This window comes from Parambassis ranga, chromosome 20 (assembly GCF_900634625.1).
Source record: "Parambassis ranga chromosome 20, fParRan2.1, whole genome shotgun sequence".
NCBI lineage: Eukaryota > Metazoa > Chordata > Actinopteri > Ambassidae > Parambassis > Parambassis ranga.
Window position 1 is genome coordinate 4,191,475 of NC_041040.1, and position 22,979 is coordinate 4,214,453.

Sequence of the window (22,979 nt, forward strand, 5' to 3'; positions counted from 1 at the left end):
TTCAGGGGCTCGGTCCTTCCGCCTTTGTAGACCAGTCACAGCATGTGTGTTTGTGCTGTGAGGTGGGACGTTTTCCCACGCAGCCTCTAGTGGCCACTGGTGGAGCTGCAGGTCTGGGGGTGGAGGCTTTGAGGGGCTGAAGTTGTCAAAAGTTTCCCAACAAAACACATAGAAAGGTGAGCTGGGGTTGAGATGGAAAGATGGGAGGAGTCTGGTCATCTGAAGTTTTGGAGGTTTGTGAGTGAGATACAGGACAAGCTGGAGGTACAGACCTGAACAGCCTCCATGATGGTCTCATCAGAGGCTTTTAGGTGGCAGGAGGAGGACGGACATGCTGAAAAAAGTCCAGTCTGTAAAGCCTCAGGGGACAGCTTCAGGGACTCGGAGGACCTGCTGCTGACGTCCCTCTAACAGATAACAGAGAGGCCGTCCAGGCCTCGGCGGGTCGGTCTGCACACTGTTCAGGCTCCAAGCCACAGAACACGAGAAACAAAGAGGTCCAAACCAGACCAGAGGACCATGACGATGATGGTGATGGTGATGGTGGCATTTAAGGACACACAAACAACAGACTGGAGGGATTAATAACGGTGTCCATGTGCAACACAGAAGGTGATTGGTTGGTCATTACCGGCGGAGCGGACGGCTGGCAGCCTGCAGGGATACATCACTGTGAATAATCTGTGAATCAGACTCTGATGATGCATTTAATGCGCCGCTCGGCCATAAAATTAAATTGATGATGCTTTTAAGCAACTGTCAGCGACGAGCAAGAGGGTCCAGGACCGATCCGTCAGGGCCGAAAAACCCTGAGTCACAAATGATTCACGTCTTTCCATCAGGTCAGCCTGTCGCTCGCAGGTTCACGCTCAGCTGTTTGTGAGTCGCTCACTTCAAGCAAACATTTGAGACACAAATAACCGGTGAAGCATCACTTTACACATCAAATGTTGTGTTTGCAGAGGTAATAATCCACCTCGCTCCATCCTCTGGGACTGGTCTGGATGTTGTCTGCCTGCTCTTATCTTTCAACACTTACTAATCTGAGGTCTCTCAGATGTTGTCATGAAGGCCGTGCTTCATCTGATTGGGCGTGTCAGACTGTCAATCACAAGCCATCACTTAACCCAATCAGATGAAAGAGGAAGCAGCCTGCTGAGGCAGCTAGCATGTAGCAGTTATCATGTTGTGTTTTGTGTGTTCTAGGAAAGAGCCGCTTGTGTGTGTGTGTGAGAAGTCAAAAGTCTGTTTCCAGTTCACCATCAGCAGCTGTGAGGCCTGTGACACACACACTCACACTCACCTTCCACTCAGCTGTGTGGGTATAATTAGACGTCTTTATTAAGGTAACAGGACTCTCTTCTCATCAAAGCACGCTCAGGTTGAACCACCGCTCCCCTCTCTGCCAGCGATTAATCACGTCTGATGCCATTAAACATCTCATCAGTTCTTTAACCTGACGTTTTACACAATGACAGCGAGTAAAGGCCGCCGAGGACGTACCGTAACATGGAGAGGACACGAGGACAGGTGGAGGGGTCAGACAGACAGACAGCAGAGGAGTGCCCGAACATGAAGGGGTTGGAGGGGTGTGTGTCTGATATAATCTTGTGTATCTGCAGCTGACAGGAAGGAAAGCAGCAGAACTAGTTGGGTTCATATGTGTCTATATACACTCAACAAAAATATAAACGCAACACTTTTGTTTTTGCTCCCATGTTTCATGAGATGGACTTGAAGATCTAAACTTCATTCCAGATACACAATATTACCATTCCTCTCAAACATTGTTCACAAATCTGTCTAAATGTGTGATAGTGAGCACTTCTGCTTTGCTGAGATAATCCATCCCACCTCACAGGTGTGCCACATCAAGATGCTGATCTGACATCATGATTAGTGCACAGGTGTACCTCAAACTGCCCACAATAAAAGGCCACCCTGAAATGTGCAGTTTTGTCTCACAGCAAAATGCCACAGATGCCACAAGCATTGAGGGAGCGTGCAATTGGCATGCTGACAGCAGGAATGTCAACCAGATCTGTTGCTCGTGCATTGAATGTTCATTTCTCCACCATAAGCCGTCTCCAAAGGCGTTTCAGAGAATATGGCAGTACATCCAACCGGCCTCACAACCGCAGACCACGAGTAACCACACCAGCCCAGGACCTCCACATCCAGCAGGTTCACCTCCGAGATCGTCTGAGACCAGCCACTCAGACAGCTGCTGAAACAATTGGTTTGCATAACCAAACAATTTCTGCACAAACTGTCAGAAACCATCTCAGGGAAGCTCAACTGCATGCTCGTCGTCCTCATCGGGGTCTTAACCTGACTCCAGATCGTCGCCGTAACAGACTTGAGTGGGCAAATGCTCACATTCAATGGCGTCTAGCACGTTGGAGAGGTGTTCTCTTCACGGATGAATCTCGGTTTACATTGTTCAGGGCAGATGGCAGACAGCGTGTGTGGCGTCGTGTGGGTGAGCGCTTTGCTGATGTCAATGTTGTGGATCGAGTGGCCCATGGTGGTGGTGGGGTCATGGTATGGGCAGGCATCTGTTATGGACGAAGAACACAGGTGCATTTTATTGATGGCATTTTGAATGCACAGAGATACCGTGATGAGATCCTGAGGCCCATTGTTGTGCCATACATCCATGAACATCACCTCATGTTTCAGCAAGATAATGCACGGCCCCATGTTGCAAGGATCTGTACACAATTCTTGGAAGCTGAAAATGTCCCAGTTCTTGCATGGCCAGCATACTCACCGGACATGTCACCCATTGAACATGTTTGGGATGTGCTTGACCGGCGTATACGACAGCGTGCACCAGTTCCCACTAATATCCAGCAACTTCGCACAGCCATTGAAGAGGAGTGGACCAACATTCCACAGGCCACAATAGACAATCTGATAAACTCTATGCGAAGAAGATGTGTTGCACTGCATGAGGCAAATGGTGGTCACACCAGATACTGACTGGTTCTGAGTCCCCAGACCGCCAATAAAGCAGAAACAAAATGCACATTTCAGGGTGGCCTTTTATTGTGGGCAGTTTAAGGTACACCTGTGCACTAATCATGATGTCAGATCAGCATCTTGATGTGGCACACCTGTGAGGTGGGATGGATTATCTCAGCAAAGCAGAAGTGCTCACTATCACACATTTAGACAGATTTGTGAAAAATGTTTGAGAGGAATGGTAATATTGTGTATCTGGAATGAAGTTTAGATCTTCAAGTCCATCTCATGAAACATGGGAGCAAAAACAAAAGTGTTGCGTTTATATTTTTGTTGAGTGTACGTATGTGGACAGCCTGGCCTTCAGTTCCTGGTTTCCTCTCCAGCCTGAGTCTGATGAAGGGTGCTGAGGTCAGGGGTCAGATGGTCTTGAGGTCAGACAAGTTCAGACAAGTTCTTCCACATTAATCTGAGCAGATTATTTGAACCTAAGGCAGACTGCTCATGGTGTCTATTTACTTTTGGTCACATGGGCATGCCGTCATATAAACGGATGTAGCTCCTCGTATTCACCTCTCCTCTGTCCGTCGCAGCCAGCCTGCCTCTCTCATTAGTCCTGTTTTAATCTGCTGGGTGTATGGGGACCGTTGATTAGCACCGTGTGGACGACCAGGTGTCTTAACCTCCACTAACAGAGGATCAGCTGCTAAGCTGGGTGAAGCTCCACCACCTAACCTGAGCCCGGCCGCTGCTCAGTAATCCACCCATAATTAGAGCTGATCTCTGCAGAGCGCTCGCACACCTGAGTGTGTGTCTGTGTGTGTGTGTGTGTGTGTGTGTGTGTCTGTGTCTGTGTGTGTGTCTGTGTGTGTGTGTGTCTGTGTCTGTGTGTGTCTCTGTGTGTGTCTCTGTGTGTGTCTGTGCGTCTCTGTGTGTGTCTCTGTGTGTGTCTCTGTGTGTGTCTGTGTGCGTCAGTGTGTGTCTCTGTGTGTCTGTCTCTGTGTGTGACTCTTTGTGTGTGTGTGCATCAGTGTGTGTGTCTGTGTGTCTCTGTGTGTGTGTGTGTTCTGTGCTCCTTGTCTTCCTGTGGATGAAGGCAGCAGTGTAGGCAGGATCCTGTGGAAAGGCGTGGGAGGCCGTGTCGTGTACCTGAGTGTTTATGTGTGTTTAATTTGAACAAACAGTATTTGTGGAGCACTGAGTCACGTTTGTGTGTGTGTGTGTGTGCGTGTGTGTGCGCCCACTGACAGGCTTTCAGTGAAAACACAGAGCGTCATTTCAGAGTAAAGGACGCGTTCTCTATTTTCTGCTGTGCTTCTCAGAATGGGGTGTGAAGCGGCCTGGCTGCTGACCACGCAGTGAGACGCAGCTTCTCCAGAGATCCTGTAAATATCAGAAACTGGTCACAGCGCCAGTCCGACTTCAGTCAGAGTCACCAGATTCAAGTCCACTCATGTTACAGCGTGGCATCTGAGGCTGGATGATGTGAGGCCACTTCAGCAGGTTTGACCCTCATGAGGACACTGATGGTTTGTCCCACTCTGTCCCTGGTTGGATTTGGGACAGAGGTTTGGATCTTACATTCAACACGAGTCACTGCCTGACTCAGAGCCTCAGGTCTCACAGTGTCTGTTGATGCTAAAGCACTTGAGCCACTGAGTGTGGCTCAGGATCCGACACGTCCAGACCGAGACCTGGAATCTGGATTCTTGACATCACACCAGGCTTCAGGCTCTGAGCTCCTGTTGAACCACGGTTGGTTCGGACCAATCGGAGTCCTGTGAGGAAGTGCTGTCAGTTCTGTCGTTTCAGCAGCGACTGAATTCAGAAAGGAAGGAGGACTGAGGTGGCAGGTGGACTATCCAATCAGCTGCTGCATGTTCTCCTGAAGCTCCTGCCCTCCCTGAGGATGATCAGGTTTTAAAGATGCTCAGATTATATTCATCCTGAGCTGAGTTCAGCTCCAGAGGGACTGAGTGTGGTCCTGCTGAGCTCAGCTGAGACCGGAACACAACAGGCCTGGTTCTGGCAGTGCTTCTTCACATGGAGGACGAAGGTCTCAGGGAGGCTTCTCTTCATCCTGGTTTAAACGGAGCAGGAGACCTGAACACGTTATCGACTTGTTCGCGGGATTTGTCCTGATTGAACTGTTTCTCTCTCTCCTGTCTGTCTCTCGCCCGACCCCCTCCCACCACACTGATCTATAGGTGGCGAGGTAAACCGGCTCGTTGCCTGGTTACTGGTCACTCTGCATAATTTATGTCACCCTCATCACTAATTCAGGAGCGAGGCTGAATAACAGGCGCCGCTGCAGACGCTTTCCGTGTTCCGCGTTCATCACCGGAGGCCAACAGCGGCGCTACAGTCCGATCGTTGTCCGCTCCGGGCGGCTGACTTACATTCCATCAGTTTGTGTCCGCAGCCATCATCTCTCTTTTTTTGTGTCTGATGTCAGATGAAGAGCTAAGCAGCCTCATTTGTACAGCAGATGATCATTTTCAGTTGTTCAACAAGCGCAGCCTCTTTTCTGCCTCTCTGACTCCCATGTTGCACTGCAGTCATATTTCCTTCCTCGAGAGATGCCAGGGAGAGTTTCCATCTATAAATCATGGCGTTCAGAGACAGGTGGAGGCTGCCAATAGTCTGTTTAGCACTGCTAATGGTGACGGATGAGTGTGTGTGCCTGCGAGAGACGTGGCGAGCAACGAGACGAGCCTCAGAGGCCTGCGTGTCCTCCGACTGCTCCAACACAGCAGCAGTGAGGAGCCAGGCTTTTATTTTGAAAGTTAGTATCTGTATTAATGTTTTAGTGTGAGCACTCACAGTGCTGTCAGTTCTGTCCAATCAGAGTCCAGTCAGGAAGTGCTGTCAGTTCTGACCAATCAGAGTCCAGTCAGGAAGTGCTGTCAGTTCTGTTTCTGTTGCTTCATGAAGACTTTTCTGCTTTGATCAGTTTGTTTCAGTCAAAGTGACTTTATGCTCATATTGTCCTCACAGAGACACAACAGTCCTCTACACACATGCTAGCTGCTACATGCTAGCTGCTGCATGCTAGCTGTCAGAGAGCCTCAGTGATTTCTTGTGTTTCCTCTTTGATCTGATTGGTTGAAGTCAGCTTGTGATAGACGGTGAGCTCACTGACTGAGGAGGAAGGAAAGAAGGCCTTAGGAAAGGGAGGAAGAAAAGAAGGCCTTAGGAAAGGGAGGAAGGAAAGAAGGCCTTAGGAAAGGTAGGAAGGAAAGAAGGCCTTAGGAAAGGGAGGAAAGAATGGCACAAATGAAGGAAATGTGTGAGGAAGGAAGAAAGGAAATAAAGCACTTCTTGTGGTGGTCAGAGGTCAAAGTTCAGTTTGAAGTGAAGGACTGCTGTGATGTCATCATTAAGCTGTCTGAGCAGATGTGAATGTTAACAGCAGTAACATCCTTTTATTGTGAAATAAAGAAGACAAATGAGGAGCGATGGACCGCCGAGCCGCAGTGAACGAGTGCAGGTGGGATGAAACCAGACACACAGAGTGATGGAGGCAATGTGCAGAGAATTGGATCAGGAGGAGGAGGAGGAGGAGAGTGATGGAGGAGGCAGGAGGGAAAGGCGGGAAGGAGCAGTGAGTGATGGAGGAGGAGGAACAGCAAGTGTGATCTGAGGTGAAGTGAGGAAGATGATCACGTGCAGCCTGGTTCAGGTTTGACGTGAGTCTGACTGACAGTTTGTGACCTGCTGTACAAACCCTCGGTTTATTTAACAGCCTGATGCTCACCGCTCTTCATCCCACAAGGCTTCAGTCTGTTTCCGGACGGTGTAGTTGTTAGCTTGTGTGTTTCTGTGGACTTTTGGTTCAGGTTTTGCTGACTTGAGGACTCTCTGACTGTTGAGGACTCTCTGACTGAGCCCTCTTTGTCTCTCTGAGGTCTCACTGTGTTTATCTCTGGACTCAGCTCTGTTTTGGGGGCTTCAGTTGAGTATTTTGGTACTATTGTGACATTTCCTGGTCCACTTCGTGTCTTTGTTTGGGCCCAGCTTTAGGTCAGGTCCGGTCTGTGCTCCACCTTCGATGGGTTCTGATCAGTTTGGACGTCGTGTCCTCGTTTGTTTGTTCGTTTGTTGATCACATGTTTACTGTCGGCCCTACAATACAAATACAGACACGTCACTGCAGCTGTCACATGATCACCCAGCCATGATGTCACCGACAGACGGTGTTACGGCTACACACACACACACACCTCACCACTGAGTCTTTGCTGATTGGCTGAGGGAGAGGGCCTGGCAATGCAGAGTGTGTGAGTAAAAAGAGGGAGCGGAGGGGGTGGTCTGATCTCACACACACACACACACACACAGTGATATTTGCTCTCGGGCTATCTATCCTCACCGAGTGTCATGCAATCTGTTTTGGCTGATGTCTGTGCCACACTGCACAGAGTTCACTGATGCTCTGCCCACACACACACACACACACACACACACTCAGTCAGATGTGCTCCTGCCGTCCTTTTCTTCGTCTGTACGTCAGCGTGTCGTACGTCCGATGTGTGACACAGCTTCTCGTCAGCATCGGTTAATCTGCTCCGTCTGTGGATGATGTGCAGCAGCACTCAGACGCTCAGCCATGATCCCATCGATGATCCCGACGAGCTGCCGGCTCCTCAGCCTCAGGTCTGAAGCAGACGCTCTGACTCTGTGACGGAGACGAGCTCACAGACAGTTCAAAAACCCTGCAGCCTAAGGTCTGCAGCTGTTACTGCAGAAAGCAGAGTCCAGTTCATAGACCAGTCCTTCAGCTTAAAAGTTCTACTTCAAAGTCCAACCCTGCAAGTCTGGATCTTCAGTTTTTAGACCAATCCATCAAGCTAAATGTTCCAGTTTATAGACAGGTCCTAAAGTCTCCTGTTTTATGACCAACTCTTGAACTTAGAACTTTACAGACCAGCCCCACCACCAAAAACCTACAGACTAGTCCTCCAACCTGAAAGATCTGGTTCAGACCAGCCCCCCCACCTGAAGGTTCCAGCTGTGACACAGTAAAACCTCAGGAGGTTCAGATGTTTCTTTCTGTTCCCACCTTACATTTCTCCCCTCCATTCTCTTCAGTGTTACACTCATTTGTTGGATGTAAATGATGTTTGCGGTGGCATTAGGCCGTCTCACAGAAACCTGCCGCCACCCGTCTAATTACAGTGGTGTTTTCTGTCTGTGTGATCACTGCACTTCATCATGATCCTGCAGCTTAAAATCACAGCACACAGTCATAAATATATTCATGACAAATATAATTAGGAGGAGACGAGGAGGAGAAGGAAGGAAGAGATGGAGGAGCTGAAACCAGACGGAGGGGAGGAATATGAGGAAGAAGAGTGGATAAAAACATAGAGACAAATGTGATCACTGCAGATTCCTCTGTGGTCAAACAACAGGCCGTCACACCTGCACCGGCACATGTACTTCTTCACATGACCACAGGAGGGCGCGCAGCTGCATGGATCTAAACACTGTGAGAGGGCGTCGGGTACAAGCAGCAGCGACCTGCAGATGTGTCAAAAGTCTGCAGTCCCTGCCGCGGCCACTAGAGGCTGCATCCAAAATGTTTTTGTTGGTTCAGATTTGTGTGGAGATGGAGGCTGCAGGAAGGCATTCAGACTCGACGGACACCACGGCAGTGAGGAGGGTTATTAAAAAGATGAAAGAGAGCGAGGAGAAAAAAGAAGCCGAGACCAGACAAAGGAGGCGCCGAGGAGGAGGAGGAGGAGGAGGAGGAAGAGGAGGGGGGTCACAGATCTGATTGATTGTGCGTTATCATGAAGTGGAGATTTATTCCAGCGTGTTCCCTCATCTCTGCCGACCCGACGACCCCTCGCTCATTAGCATAGAAACCACATTCCCCAGCTGCTGATTGGACCGGAACCAACGGAAAGGTGTGTGTGTGTTTGTGTGGACTCGTGTACACAATCCTGGGAGGTCGGGGTGGTGGGGGGTGTTACACATCATCATAATAAGCAGAAGCATTTCCAATCAGAGCGGGTAATTCTTCCTGCCGCTCGCTCTGTGTGTGTCTCTGTGTGTCTGTGTGTGTCTGTGTGTGTGTCTGTCTCTGTCTGTCTCTGTGTATCTGTGTGTGTGTCCTTGTGTGTGTGTGTGTGTGTGTGTGTCTATCTCTGTGTCTCTGTGTGTCTGTGTGTGTCTTTGTGTGTCACTGTGTATGTGTCTGTGTGTGTCTTTGTGTGTCACTGTGTGTGTGTCTGTCTGTGTGTGTCACTGTGTGTGTGTGTGTGTGTCTTTGTGTGTCACTGTGTGTGTGTCTGTCTGTGTGTGTGTCTGTGTGTGTGTCCATTAGCATGCAGCCATCTGAATACCCCCACACACAAATATTTAGAAAACCGTCCAGCTTACACCCTGAGCCTCTGCCCACGCCTCCCCTCACGCCGACCTCAGAGTGTGAGAGCCGAGCGAGCTGAGTATTCCTGCAGATTTATGGACACGTGATGAAGAACGATCCTCGCTGCAGAGAGTCAGCGCCACAGCCTGGAAAACAGTTTGTCCACAGGTGGACTCACTGAGGGTCAGCAGGGCTGAGAGTCCCGTCCTACAGCCCATGATCTCCAGGTTATAGACCAATCCCACAACCATAACTAAACCTGCAAGCGACCCCTCCACAGACTCCTAATGGTACCTGTGGACTCACTGTACCTACCCTCTGTCCTGTAGTGTGTGTGTGTGTCTGTATGTGGGTCATTGCACTGTGTATTGATCCTGTTCAACCCTGGGCAGTGCTGAGGAGGAGGATGCAGCTCAGAAGGATCTGAGGCCGTCACATGTGAAACATGGACCCGGCTCACCGGGCCTACACCCAGTGTTTATGAGCGGCGGGTTTTCTGCAGATTATCTGTATCTCTGCAGATCCTGGACGGATTACCAGACGGTTCAGTACACACGTCCTCTGCATCCTGACGAGGACGCCCTGAGACTTCAGTCACTGTCAGATTTTCACTTTAGCGTCACCAGCTGGTCAAATTCTGAACTAACCAGTCAGATATCTCCAGATACATACATACAGATTTTACATAAAAAAACAAATAAGGCACAACACAATAACAAACACAATAGCTCACACTACAGGCCAGTCTCACCTGTCTCCAGTTTATAGACATGTCCTTCAAATTAACATTCCAGTGCGTAGACCAGTGTAAGAAGGTGTTTCTGGAGCTGTGCTTCCTCACGGGGGTCACAGTTTCTGTGGGGTCTGTGCTTCAGAGCGGAGACAGGTTTGTCTCAATTAGTCTTCGTCCCAGAGAGACGACGTGCTTCCTCTCATCTGGGTCCCGAGTGGAAAACGCCTGAAATCCTTGGATTTACCCATAATCCTTTATTCCACGGAGCGCCCGCCCTCTGCTTTGACCTGCTGCACAGCAGCTGGAGAGTTTTGTTCTGAAATGAGAAATCTGCCGTTTGAGGAGCGTCTCTGGGTTTCCAGCTGAGTGATTGACAGCTCAGAGGAAAGATGGGGGACGAGCTGCGTCTCAGACTCAGATCAGTTTAAGGCTGAGACCAGGCCCTGAACAGTTCTGTGTGTGTGTGTGTGTGTCTGAGTTGCTGCATTGTGGTTGCGTTGTTGATTTTGTGTTTGATGCTGAACCATAACACAACACCTGGTTTTTGGTCTCCTGATGAAGGGACACATCAGAGTCTTTAGCCGCTGAACGCTCCACTCGCTGGTTTCTAACGTTGACTTATGGTCTCTGAAGTGGTTCTGAAGGCAGTCCACCCACAGAGGTTTATGTGGTCCTGGAGCCGCCCACAGGGATCATGTTCTGAAGGCTGCTCTGAACTGTGTGAGCAGATCGATCTGTCCACGTGTGTGTTGATGAGTTGTTATCTGTGTGTGTTCCTGCAGCGGGGGCGGGGAACAAGCTGGGCTGGGCCTTCGGTCTGGGGCTGGAGAGACTGGCCATGGTCCTGTACGGAATCCCGGACATCCGGCTGTTCTGGAGTCAGGACGAACGCTTCCTGAAGCAGTTCAGAGTGCAGGACATCCAACAGCCCGTCCGCTTCCAGGTAAACACAGCAACACCGTGAGAAGGTCTCAGTCCTGTCACTGCTCACAGGGATCCGCCATGTTTGTTTCATTTAGCTCACACTGTAACACAGACAGCTGCTGACAAACCAGCGGGACACCTCTTAGTGGAACCTGTGGACTCACTGTACCCTCTGTCCTGTAGTGTGTGTGTGTGTCTGTGTGTGTCTGTGTGTCTGTGTGTGTGTGTGTGTGTGTGTGTGTGTGTGTGTGTGTGTGTGTGTGTGTGTGTGTGTCTCTGTGTGTCTGTGTGTTCTAGCTTTTTAACCTTATGTATAAAACATTTTGACGGTGGGGGCTCACATCCGCTGGCACCACCATCCCTGACCCCACCATCATCACACACTAACACACACTCACACAGACTCACACTCACACTCACTCAGACACACACAGAGAGGTGGGGCTGTGTGCAGGTTCACTCAGCGGTTACTCTGTCCCTGCTAAAGGTGCTTTTTATCCACTCTCGTCTTCACTAATGAAGAACATTTCAAGTGACTGTTGGAGGGCGAAGAGGAGGAGGAGGAGGAGGAAGGAGGGGAGGAAGAATAGAGGCAGAAAATGGAAAAAAACAGAAAGAAACTATTGAGACACAGATGTGTGTGGGTGTGTGTGTGTGGGTGTAGTTGTGTGGGTGTGTGGGTGTGTGGGAGTGTGGGTGGAGGCTGAGGGCGTCGTCCTGCTGCTGTCCACCTTTGAGCTTTATTGATGAGCTCTGCTCCTCCAGAGGGACCGGGGGGAGCACGGCTCATCTCCTGCCCAGGGTCAGTGCACCTCTCCTGGGCCAAGACTCTCCACCTCTCCCCTTAAACCCTCACCAGCCCCTCAGATCCACAGGTAATGATCTGTGACCGCTGATGGCCAAACAGGAAGCAGCCTCGGTGTGTGTGTGTGTGTGTTTACATACACAACATTTACACACCAGGGAGCTGACAGCGCCACTGCTCCATCACTGAATGACCAAAAGTATGTGGACACTCCTGACCACACAGATACACAGGTTAATAAGCAGCTCCTTAATGAACCTGGAATAAACAGAAATGAAGTGAGGAGCATTCTGGAAGCATCCGTCCTTCCTCCCTGTTCATAAACCAGCGACAGCAGAGTCTCTGTGAGTCTGCATAAAACATCAGATGTCTTCTGATGCATATTTGAATGTGTTTGTCTCTGCTCTTTTGTTTCAGTCTCATATTTCCTGATAGAAAAACACCCCCCCCCATCCCCCCGCCTCTCATCCCCACAGCTCACATGCTCATTAACCCCTCAGTCTGAAACGTCTTTGTTGGTTTGATTCTAATGAGCTCTCATAAACACACACACACACACAGTAACATTTAAAATCATCATTTCAACCATCACACATAAAATGTATTATTATTATTCTGTATTCTGCTTCTGTTAGCTGATGAAAATGATCTGTGTTTGTTATGGCGCCCCCTGTGGTTGTATAAATATAACATGACGTGACTTCATGAAAATCAGAAAGTCAGCACAGAAGGCGACCCTGACCCACGGCCTTCTGGGAAAAGTCTGTTCATGTTATTTTATTAGCACATTAGCAGATGCTACACATTAGCATCTGTTGATAGAATTGAAAGACCCTACACTGGTCTCATCAAATGTTGTGATTGAATATGTGTGTGTGTGTGTGTTGTCAGGCCCTCAGTAAATACCCCCCGCTCCATAACGACATCTCCTTCTGGCTGCCGCACGGCTCGGAGAGCGAGGCCGGGCGAGAGAGCTTCACAGAGAACGACTTCTACGACCTGGTGCGCTCCATCGGGGGAGACCTGGTGGAGAAGGTCACACTGCTGGACGACTTCACACACCCAAAGTAGGCGCACACACACACACATATGATGTTAACTGTGCAGTCGATCATAAAGTCGATCAATAAGCACAGATACAAACCCAGAGGTGGTGTCATCAGTCAGAGGGCTCTGCAGCACCACCCAGAGCTCGGAGGCTGAACCTCACCTGACGTACACAAAGTGATGGAGTCATCAGTTTTAATTAACACACACTATCCGTACAGTGAAAAGTGCCAGTCTGACAATGAAACACACACACACAGCTGTCCTTGGCGTACACCTCTGAGCCTGCAGCGCCTGCTGTTGACATCTCATTTTTCAGGAAGTACAAAAGTGTGTGTGTGTGTGTGTATAAAGGGCAGCAGTGGGAGGTTGGTACCTTATGGCTGAGAACTCCTTTCTCATACCACTGTGACACAGACACACAACCTTGCATTAGCATGTGTGTGTGTAGCAAGAGCCCTGCGGTGCATAAAAATGTCCGACACTATTCATCTTTCAGCATTTTAATGTCTTTTAAATAGCGACCTTTTCCCCCACCGAGCTCACACACACACACTTCTCAATGCATTAATATACACTGACTTCCTGCTTCAGAGCTAATAGGCTGAGAGCAGAGACACACACAGAGGACGGTCTGGGGGGGGGGGGGCACAGGTCACCTAGATGTGGACTTAGGGGTGCCTGGTTGGGTAAGGAGTCTCCAGCTGGTCTCTGACGCTGAGCGTAGCTGTCCACTACTGTCCATTCCTGAGAAACAGACCGTTGCCATGGATACAGTGATGATCAATGGGCAATATTGCGTTCACTAAAGAAGACTTGGGACACAGACCCAGGTCTGATCCAGCAGGGTTGGTGGAGGGTTCGGGTGGAGGTCACAGACCTGCTAGCTGCCCAGGCTAATGCAGCTCGGCCTCGGTGCATATTGTGCATCTACTAGCAACACACAATATGCAGATTTGTATTATTGTATTAAATGTGGAAACACACGCCTGCTGTTTGTTTTTCTTTTGGCAGCTTGTTGTTGTTTATTTTTGGCAGCAGGATGTTTGTGGGAGTTAAAACAATAAAGCTCACAGTGATGAAGGCAGCGGGCAGCACTGACGGGTTTTAATAGTTCTTGGACCAAACAGAGCTCAGACTACACACAGACACAGAGAGACACACACAGACACACACACACACACACACAGAGACACACACAGACAGGCAGTATCTAAAGATCTTTGCAGTGTGTGTTTTGGGCAGAATGAAGAGGAGGAGGTCTGGGAGTAAAAAAGGTGCAATGCAGGTATTTTATGCAGCACTAATGGAAGAAGTGATAACTGTAATTAAGTGTGGAAGTTTCCATCATTATCATTAAGCTGCGATGAGTGTGGGAGGGAGATCATCACCAGAGTGTGTGTGTGTCTCTGTCTGTCTGTCTGTCTCTGTGTGTCTCTGTGTGTGTCTGTGTGTGTGTGTGTGTGTGTCTGTGTGTGTGTCTGTCTGTCTATCTGTGTCTTTGATTGATGGATCAGCTGTTTTCTGTCCTGATGACATCATGTGATGTGAAGTTCAGGCTCTCACAGACAAACTGAACCTCCCTGTTGGTTCTTCTTCTCTCTGTAATGGACTCTTCCTCCTCCCTCAGTCTGTATCTGCTGAAACCAATCAGCCTTTGATAACCGCTGTTATTGATCGATGCTGTGCTGCCACATGGATTCACTGTAAAGCTTTCTGACAGGTTTGACGCCAGCAGCTAGCTACAGGTCTACAGAATGATTCCTATACTGCTAATACTGCTCCCTGCACCATCTAGTGGTTTGAAGCAGTGTCACAGCTGTGTGTTAGCATGCTAATGTCAGCATATCTCTGGAACACGTCCTTGATATATTGATGATTTTTCTCTGTAGTTCTTATGGCCTGTGTCCACAGCAGGATGCTGGATACCGTCTGAATCCTCAGAGGGTCTGTGGGGTTAGACCTCCTGGACTTTGCACAGAGCGGAAGAACAGTCTGTCTGTCTTCTGCATGTGTGTTGATGTGTGTGTTGATGTGTGTCCATAATGTGCATTATGGCTGTAAATGGATCTGAAACCCTCTAAAGAGGCCGGAACCCGTCCCACTCAGAGATGTCTTGTCCTCCAAAGAACTTCTGAAGTTAATCGAATAAGAGGAGAGAGAGAGGAGAGAGAACAAAGTGCCTCTGCCTCGCTCGCCCCCCTCTCTCGCCCCCCTCTCTGCTCCATAAACATCTCATGTAGCAGCAAATCAAAGCTGATGGCTCGATGTGAATCCCCACAAATCTGCATTTATTGGTTGGTAACGCTGTCAGCTGTGACTGAGCTGCTGCTAATTTGATAAGCCAACAGAGCTGTCAATCAGGCTGACAGCATCCTCCCCCCTTTACGACTCCCCTAAGAGAGAGAGGGAGAGGCAGAGAGAGGGAGGGGTGTGTCCGTTCGTAGTCTGACTCAAACTACAGGATTAGTAGTAACAGAAGAAACTACCAGAGATGTTAGCAGGAGCAGTGGGAGTCCTCCCCTCTCCTCCCCCCATCACCTCCTCCCCCCTCCTCCCTCCCTCTCCCAGCAGGCTCAGCAGGAGACAGAGAGGCAGCCGCCCACCACAACTCTATGAATGATTTAACAGAGAGAGACTCTCTCTCAAAAAGATGAGGGGAGTGAGGCTGGGGGGGTGTTACTCAGTTAAATAATGTATGATTGTTTTCCCTCAATCAGAGGCAGAGATGTAACCGCCACCCCCCCGCTTTCATCCGTCCACCCGGTGGGTGCATTAAGTGGTCAGTCAGGTGGCTCCCATAATGCACTGCGGTCTGCCAGAGCCCAGTGCAGGAGCAGGAAGTGGGCCCTCTCAGAGTCTCTGTGACTTTACAGCAGCATATTAACGAGCCATTTCTTCTCACTGAGGTCAGATTACCTTCTTTCATCTGGCGGCCATGTTGTCCCTCAGTGACAGCAGAGGAGGCCATGTTTGAAATGACTGTGACCTCATCAAGAGGAAAACTCTGTGTCATGTAAGCTACATGTGTGAAGAGGTTTGTTTTTATGAAACGTGTGTGTATCTGTGTGTGTCTGTGTGTGTGTGTGTCTGTGTGTGTAGTGAAAGATGCTTTAAAGTGTCCTTATGATCCAGACAGAATGAAGAGAAACAGCCGCAGTAACTTCAGGTTAGCTGCTGTCAGAACTGCTGATGAACTGTGTGCAAACACACACACACACACACACACTCGGTGTGTGTTTGCGGTGTCTCCTGGGTGTTTGAACCTCAGTTTTCTAAATAGATTCTAGATTTCACTTCATCTCACATTTCTCTAAATGTCACATCATCCCGCTCACCTTTTCAAATGTCGCCTCCTCTCTCCTTTCCTTTTCCTTCACTTCCTCTTCCTCCTCTAGCTTCTCCTCATCTTCCTCTTTTTCCTTATCCTTCTCCTCTTCCTCTCCTCCTCTTCATATCTAGGTTACACTGCAGTGTTAGCATTTTAGCTCACTGCAGCACAGGCTCTTTAGCATGTCCTAATATTTTTGCTGTGTGTGTGTGTATGTGTTTGTGCACCTGATGTGTGTGTGTGTGTGTGTGTGTCATGTTTAACAGGCATTAGAAAGTTGGTGTATCAACAGACCAGACTTATATCAGCCAGCTCACCGGCTGCCACAGCCCCAAGGGCCTCTGGGTAATCTGGGTGTAATTGAGCATAGATGTTACAGTGATGCACACACACACACACTCACATCATGTTAGTGAGAGTTTCACTAACATGACATCAGGGAATTAAAATACACAACCTGGAGATACACACAGTAACCAGACTCACATTCAGAGAAACACACAACATTCAGGACACTTCAAACAAAACAACAACAAACAAACAAACAGAACATGAAAGGACAACGGAATCCTGCTGAAGTCTCACACACACAGCACTGCATCATGTGATGTGTGTGTTAAACAGACACACACACATCATCACAGCAGCAGTGTGACTCTCTCTCATTTACATCTCTGCTGTAGAGAGATGCAGGAGAGTTTGTAGGAGAACCTTTGGAGTCCTGGCTCTGGACCTGATGGGGTTAACTCAGTACAGTGCATCCAAAGTCCCAGTCAGCCTGTTCCACATCTCACCCCCAACAACCACCACCTGGGCTGTCTTCAGTTTGTGGTGTTTGGTCTTCCTCCACAGCTGCGTTAAGTCCGTGTGCAGCAGGAAGTCTGCTCTTTGGGCCCCGCCTCCTCGCCTCCGTTATTTTTACAGTGTGACGTGGAGATCTGAGCCGAGGCCGCTGCAGCTGACATACATATGGCCGATGGAGAGCGCATGCTGGTGAGGCGATCGTGCCTACGCCGGCTGCCAGTTTCAGCACACACACACACGCCTTCTGTCCGGCCCCGGTGAATCATGCAGTCAGCAGCTTTGTGCGGGTCACTCGAGGTGACGGGGGGCGAGCGTTTTGCTGCTGTCACAGAAAATTCTCCTCGCTGCAGTTTTTGCAGTTTCCCTGACAGGAAGGAGACTTCTCTCATCATTTCAGTGTTCACTGAGTTTCAGGAACTTTGAAACCTGTTAAACAACAGCAGTGGTCAGAAGTATGTGGACACACCCATCTACCCGTTCCAGCCTCCTCTGATCTGAGCAGGCTGACATCAGTGTGGAGAGCAGTGAGCAGTGGAGGCTGCTACAGCATGTTAATGTGCTCGGCTGTGACCAGATAAACAGAGTGCTCTGAATAAATCACCATAAACAACACGCTTCATGCCTCTAACCTACATTTGGAACCAGTTCTGAAGAGAAACTGGTTCCAAATGCATGAAGGCTGGAGCTTCATTAAAGCATGAGGCTGGCTTCAGTTCTTTGTGTGCAGACACACAGATCCACATGGCTGCTGTACACTCGCACAACGCTGTGATGTGTTAAGAAAAAAGGCTGGTGATCAGTGTGGAGGTCATGGAGATGATGGAGGTCTTGGGGGTGTTGGAGGTTTTGAAGGTCTAGGAGATCTTGGAGGTGTTGGAGGTCTTGGAGAGGATGGAGGTCTTGGAGATGATGAAGGTCTTGGAGGTGTTGGATGTCTTGGGGGTGTTGGAGGTCTTGGAGGTGATGGAGGTCTTGGAGGTGATGGAGGTCTTGGAGATGATGGAGGTCTTGGAAGTCATGCAGGTGATGGAGGTGTTGGAGGTCTTGGAATTGATGGAGGTGTTGGAGGTCTCGGGGGTGATGGAGGTGTTGGAAGTCTTGGGGGTGTTGGAGGTCTTAGAGGTGTTGGAGGTCTTGGAGATGATGGAGGTCTTGGAGGTCATGGAGGTGATGGAGCTCTTGTAGGTGTTGGAAATCTTGGGGGTGTTGGAGGTCTTGGAGATGATGGAGGTGTTGGAGGTCTTGGAGATGATGGAGGTGTTGGAGGTCTTGGAGATGATGGAGGTTTTGGAGGTCATGGAGGTGATGGAGGTCTTGTAGGTGTTGGAAATCTTGGGGGTGTTGGAGGTCTTGGAATTGACGGAGGTGTTGGAGGCCGGTCTGCCTCTCCCTGCAGTGGAAACATTTGGTTCCTGTTGTGGTTCCAGCATCCTCAGAGCGTTCAGACTCTGCTGAACTAGATGACTGACAGTCTCAGGACTCTCTTCATGTAAAGAAGGCCCGACAAACGGCCGCGGTTTAAAGGCGCCGCAAGCCGGATCATTATGTCAGACACAGCTCGGTGACACAGACAGAGGGCCACCGTGGCTGGGAAAGAAGAGCATCGATCGATTTGTCTCACCAATCAGGGTGTGTGTCTTTGTGTGTGTGTGTGTGTCTTTGTGTGTGTGTGTGTGTGTCTTTGTGTGTGTGTGTCTTTGTGTGTGTGTGTCATGAGCTTCGATCCAGGCTGAATTGACTTTTTACTGTCTGGGGATGAGAAAAGGGAAAAGTCCCACATCCTGTGTCTGTCAGCTGGTTTGTTCCAGTTTTAACCTCTGTGCCTGCAGTTCCACACGTGTCCACTAGCAGCTGCTACTAAAAGTTACAGCGTGGTACACAGACAGACGTGTGGTCTCTGTCCATATTTGGATTATCCAGGGTTTGGACAGACTCAGAGGGAGACCAGGACCTTTGTCCAGCTTTACAGTGTGGTACATGTATAAAGGACATCAAACAAATAAAGTGCAGGGCGGGGACAAGGTCAGAGAGGACAACAAATGAAACACTGAGAGACTCCAGAGACGCCATGTCTGTCCATTTATCTGACTCAACTTTTTCATACAGCGACAGTGACACAAACACTCTGCAGGCATCTGAGCGCCGATCTTTTCAGCCAAAGGTCAAACACCCTGGGGGACAGAGGGGGACAGAAGGGAGAGAGAGAGGGCAGGCATTGTAACACTTATAATTTGCTTTAACACATAATCAGGATGCTGGACACACACACACACACTAATGGTAAATATTGTTTGGGATGACTCACTCACCGAAGGGAATTATTCTACATCAGAAGAGTGTGTGTGTGTGTGTGTGTGTGTGTGTTGGTCCTTTTCTCTCATTTGTGTGTGTGAGATGGAGCGAGAGAGAGCGGGCGAGCGAGGCAGCTGGTAATTGAAAAGCAGGCAGCCATTTTGTGTGTTAGTAGTCGTGCTGATCAGCGGCCTCACTGGACAGAAGGGACTGATCCTAAAACACCTGCAGAGCCTGACCTCCTCCTCTTCCTCCTCGTCCTCATCCTCCTCTTCTTCTTCCTCCTCTTCCTCCTCCTCTTCATCATCTCTTTTTTTTCATTTTTAATAATGGCAGCTCATCGTTCTGGTTCTGGTTCAGGACAAATGGCGCTGATTGGTTAGACACCCCCCCCCCCCCATAAAAGTGGACTTTACCTTTAACCTGCTGCGTGTGAGGCGAGTCCACATGATCATCAGGACATAAGAGGAACTCATTAAAAACTGCAGAACCGGTTTGATCTGAGGAGCCTGGCAGGAAGTAAACAAGCCCCCCCTTACACACACACACACACACACACACACACACACACACACACACACACCCTGCGTCATCTCATTCATGTTTTTTCTGTCTCTCTGCTGCTTCCTGTCTGTCCCTCCCTCTCTCACCCGACTCCCGCTCACTTTCACTTCACTTGGTGCAGACAGCATACCCGTGTGTGTGTGTGCGTGTGCATGCGCGCACTTGTTGTGAGTCGATATGAGTTGAAAGACAAACAGGAAGCCTCTTGAGTGAGTGTGAATGAGTGTGTGTGTTTATTAATTGTATTAAGATGGAGGGGAAGCAGGAAGAGAGCATCGTTGTCGGGAAAATGGAGGCACGGCTGAATCCTGAGAGAGTCTGTGTGTCTGTGTGTGTGTGTCTGTGTGTGTGAGGACTTTCCTGTGCTGTGAGGACATGCTCGCTGCTTCATGTTCAAAGAGTCGTTTGAAGGTTCAGAGTCGGGTGGAGTGTTCAGAGGCCTGAGAATACATTATGTCAATGAGGGTCCTCACAATTGCAGAAAGTCAGTGAGTGTGTGTGTCTGTGTGTGTGTGTGTGTGTGTCCTCTTCCCCTCCATCCAATCGTTGATAACAGAGTTTCAGTAACCTGAGCTCTGTCTGAACTCTGTGTGAGAACTAACATGCATGAATAACTAAAACATGAACCAATCAGATCCTTTGTTGTTTGTCAGCTTCCAGTCAGCAGCGAGAACCTGAAACATCACAGCACGATCCATTCGGAGCAGCCGAGGTCTTAGATGCATCCAAACTGTCCAGCTGTGGTTAGTGGACTGTCTGTGACAGCTGGGGGACAGTCGGGCTGATCAGGGGCCCAGTTCAGCTCCTGTCCCTGCAGTGGAAACATTTGGATCCTGGTTTGGTTCCAGCATCCTCAGAGGGTTCAGACTCTGATCTGAACTAGATGACTGACAGTCTCAGGACACTATGTCGTTAGCTTCTGCTTACCTGGTGTTTTTCCACTGCAGGAACTGACTCTAGCGCCACACTTCCTCTAATCAGCCTGTTAAGCCTAATAACTTCGGCACCTTTTTCTTCCTCTGAAAATGACCTGTAGAGCAGGAACCTCTACAAAGATGCAGGCCTGTTAGGTCCTGCAGTGGAATCAGACCTCAGCACTGACATCAGAACCTCTCAGCACACTCTTGTGGTTTAAACTCTGACACACAAACATCCCTCACTTCCTGTCTGCATCCAGAGCATCTGTAAATTAACCTGTTAATCCTGACCTGACCAGTTTAACTGTTTGTTTATGAATGTGCAGCTAAAAGGAAAGAAACACAAACAAGCAGTGGACTGAAGCTGCTGTGGATTAGATCTCTCTTAGATCACCACCTTCCCATTAAATATTTATCAGAGTGTGTGTGTGTGTGTGTGTGTGTGTGAAACAAAGGCAGTTTTATGAGTTCTTTCTGCTGCCTGTATGTGAAGTGACAGCTGCAGTGTTGAATCTGTGTTGTGCTCTTGCTCTTGTGTTGTACAGTGTGTGTGTGTGTGTGTGTGTGTGTGTGTGGTCTACAGCTGCATGTGTTGCTGTTAAACTTTCATCTCTGCCTGCAGACAGACTCAGTCTATACACCTTTCTTACAGAAGTGACAGACCATGTTGAAATGTGCACCTAAAAAAGCAGGATGTCAACATCAGATTCAAACTTTCCGATGGTCATTGAATGCATCACATGTGACAGACAGCTCCATCGGAAAAAAAACAAATTTAATGTAAAAATATTTCCTCACACACACACGTCTGACTGCAGGCATGATGGAGCTGTGACCAATCAGAGCACTCTGACTGATCATGTGACCACTCAGAAAGGGTTAAAACTATCAGCACCTGGATGATATAAAATCAGGACAGTGACAGAAATCTACATCTTCATCGACATGTGTAAACAGGCTTCAGTTGAACCTCAGACGCGTCAGGCAGTCCGTCTCATTACCCATGATCCTTTGCCCCTGCTAATGTAAATCCAGTTGACATTAGTGTTGTAGGATCGGCTGCTCGGAGCAGAGGGGCTCCTCTTCCTCTCTGTTATGGTTGTGAATTATTCAGACGGCTGTTGAGCTGATGGCCCGGCTGGCATTTCCCCTCTGCTAATTGCTCGTTAAACGTTTTGTTTGACCTTTACCAGGAGGACGGAGTTTGGAGAGGTTTGTCTGACGTTCTCAGTCACCTCCTCTCTGCTCGCGCTGAACCACATTTCCCTGCAGGCAGTACAGTGTCAGCGTGATGAAGAACACCGAGCTTCTTCATCCCTCCTGCCACACAACCAGTCTGTGTGTTCAACATAAACGCAGAGAGCAGTCAGACCTGTGTGACTGCTGCTCACATGTGACTCCATCATGGCTTCCTGCTGGCTGCTGAGGAGGAGAGAGTGTTTTGATTTTTGCTGAATCTTGTTGATGTTTCATTTTTGGAGGAGTTGGTGAAATATTTTGAGCTGCATGTCACATGGTGCATTTAAAATCCAAAAGGAACACTGCGTTTCTATCACGTATTTAAGTTTTTATCTATACATTAACTTCTGTGGTTCAGGGATGTTTTTGTGGAGCTTTAAATCAGTAACATCAGGTGGAAAGAAAACAGAACCAGGTGAAGACTTAAGGATGGATAGAGATGGAGGGATTGCATCCTCTCCTCCGTCTCTCTCCAGCTCCCCTCTGGGCATCCTGCACCTCAGCCTCCAGAGAGGAGGAGGAGGAGGAAGAGGAGTGTGAATTATTAACTGCTCTGCCACTGTAGTAGGGAAGCCTGTCTGTCAGGAGGTAATAATAGATACACTGCAACACACACACAGTCAGGCTGAAGTCTGATCACCTTATCAATGTTTCAATACAAGAGGAGCCAGTCTGAGCTCATTAATTATTCATTAGGCTGCAACCTGATTGGTCCATGAAGACAATCAGAGAAAACTTTGTTTCCTGTCTGACTTTCATCCTCCACTGATCAGAGAGAGAGAGTGTGTGTGTGTGTGTGTAGGTGTGTGTGTGTGTGTGTGTGTGTCGCCTACTGTCCATCTGTTGAAGCACCAGGAGACATGAAGAGTGTTTACCATGACTCAGGCACACACACACTCACACACACTCACACACACTCACACACGCGCGCTCTGGCTGTCTTTGAGGTTTTCAGTTCGTCAGTCGGTCCTGTTAGAAGAAGC

At 49.0% G+C, this 22,979-nt stretch overlaps 1 protein-coding gene across 1 annotated transcript in view; it reads left to right on the forward strand.

Annotated features, from left to right (window-relative positions):
* Nucleotides 1-22,979, forward strand: part of LOC114452861 (phenylalanine--tRNA ligase, mitochondrial-like) — a 54,712-nt gene that overhangs the window by 26,325 nt on the left and 5,408 nt on the right. The window contains exons 10-11 of the mRNA XM_028432377.1: nucleotides 10,856-11,016; nucleotides 12,694-12,869. Coding sequence (XP_028288178.1) covers nucleotides 10,856-11,016; nucleotides 12,694-12,869 — 337 coding nt within the window. The remainder of the gene's footprint in view (nucleotides 1-10,855; nucleotides 11,017-12,693; nucleotides 12,870-22,979) is intronic.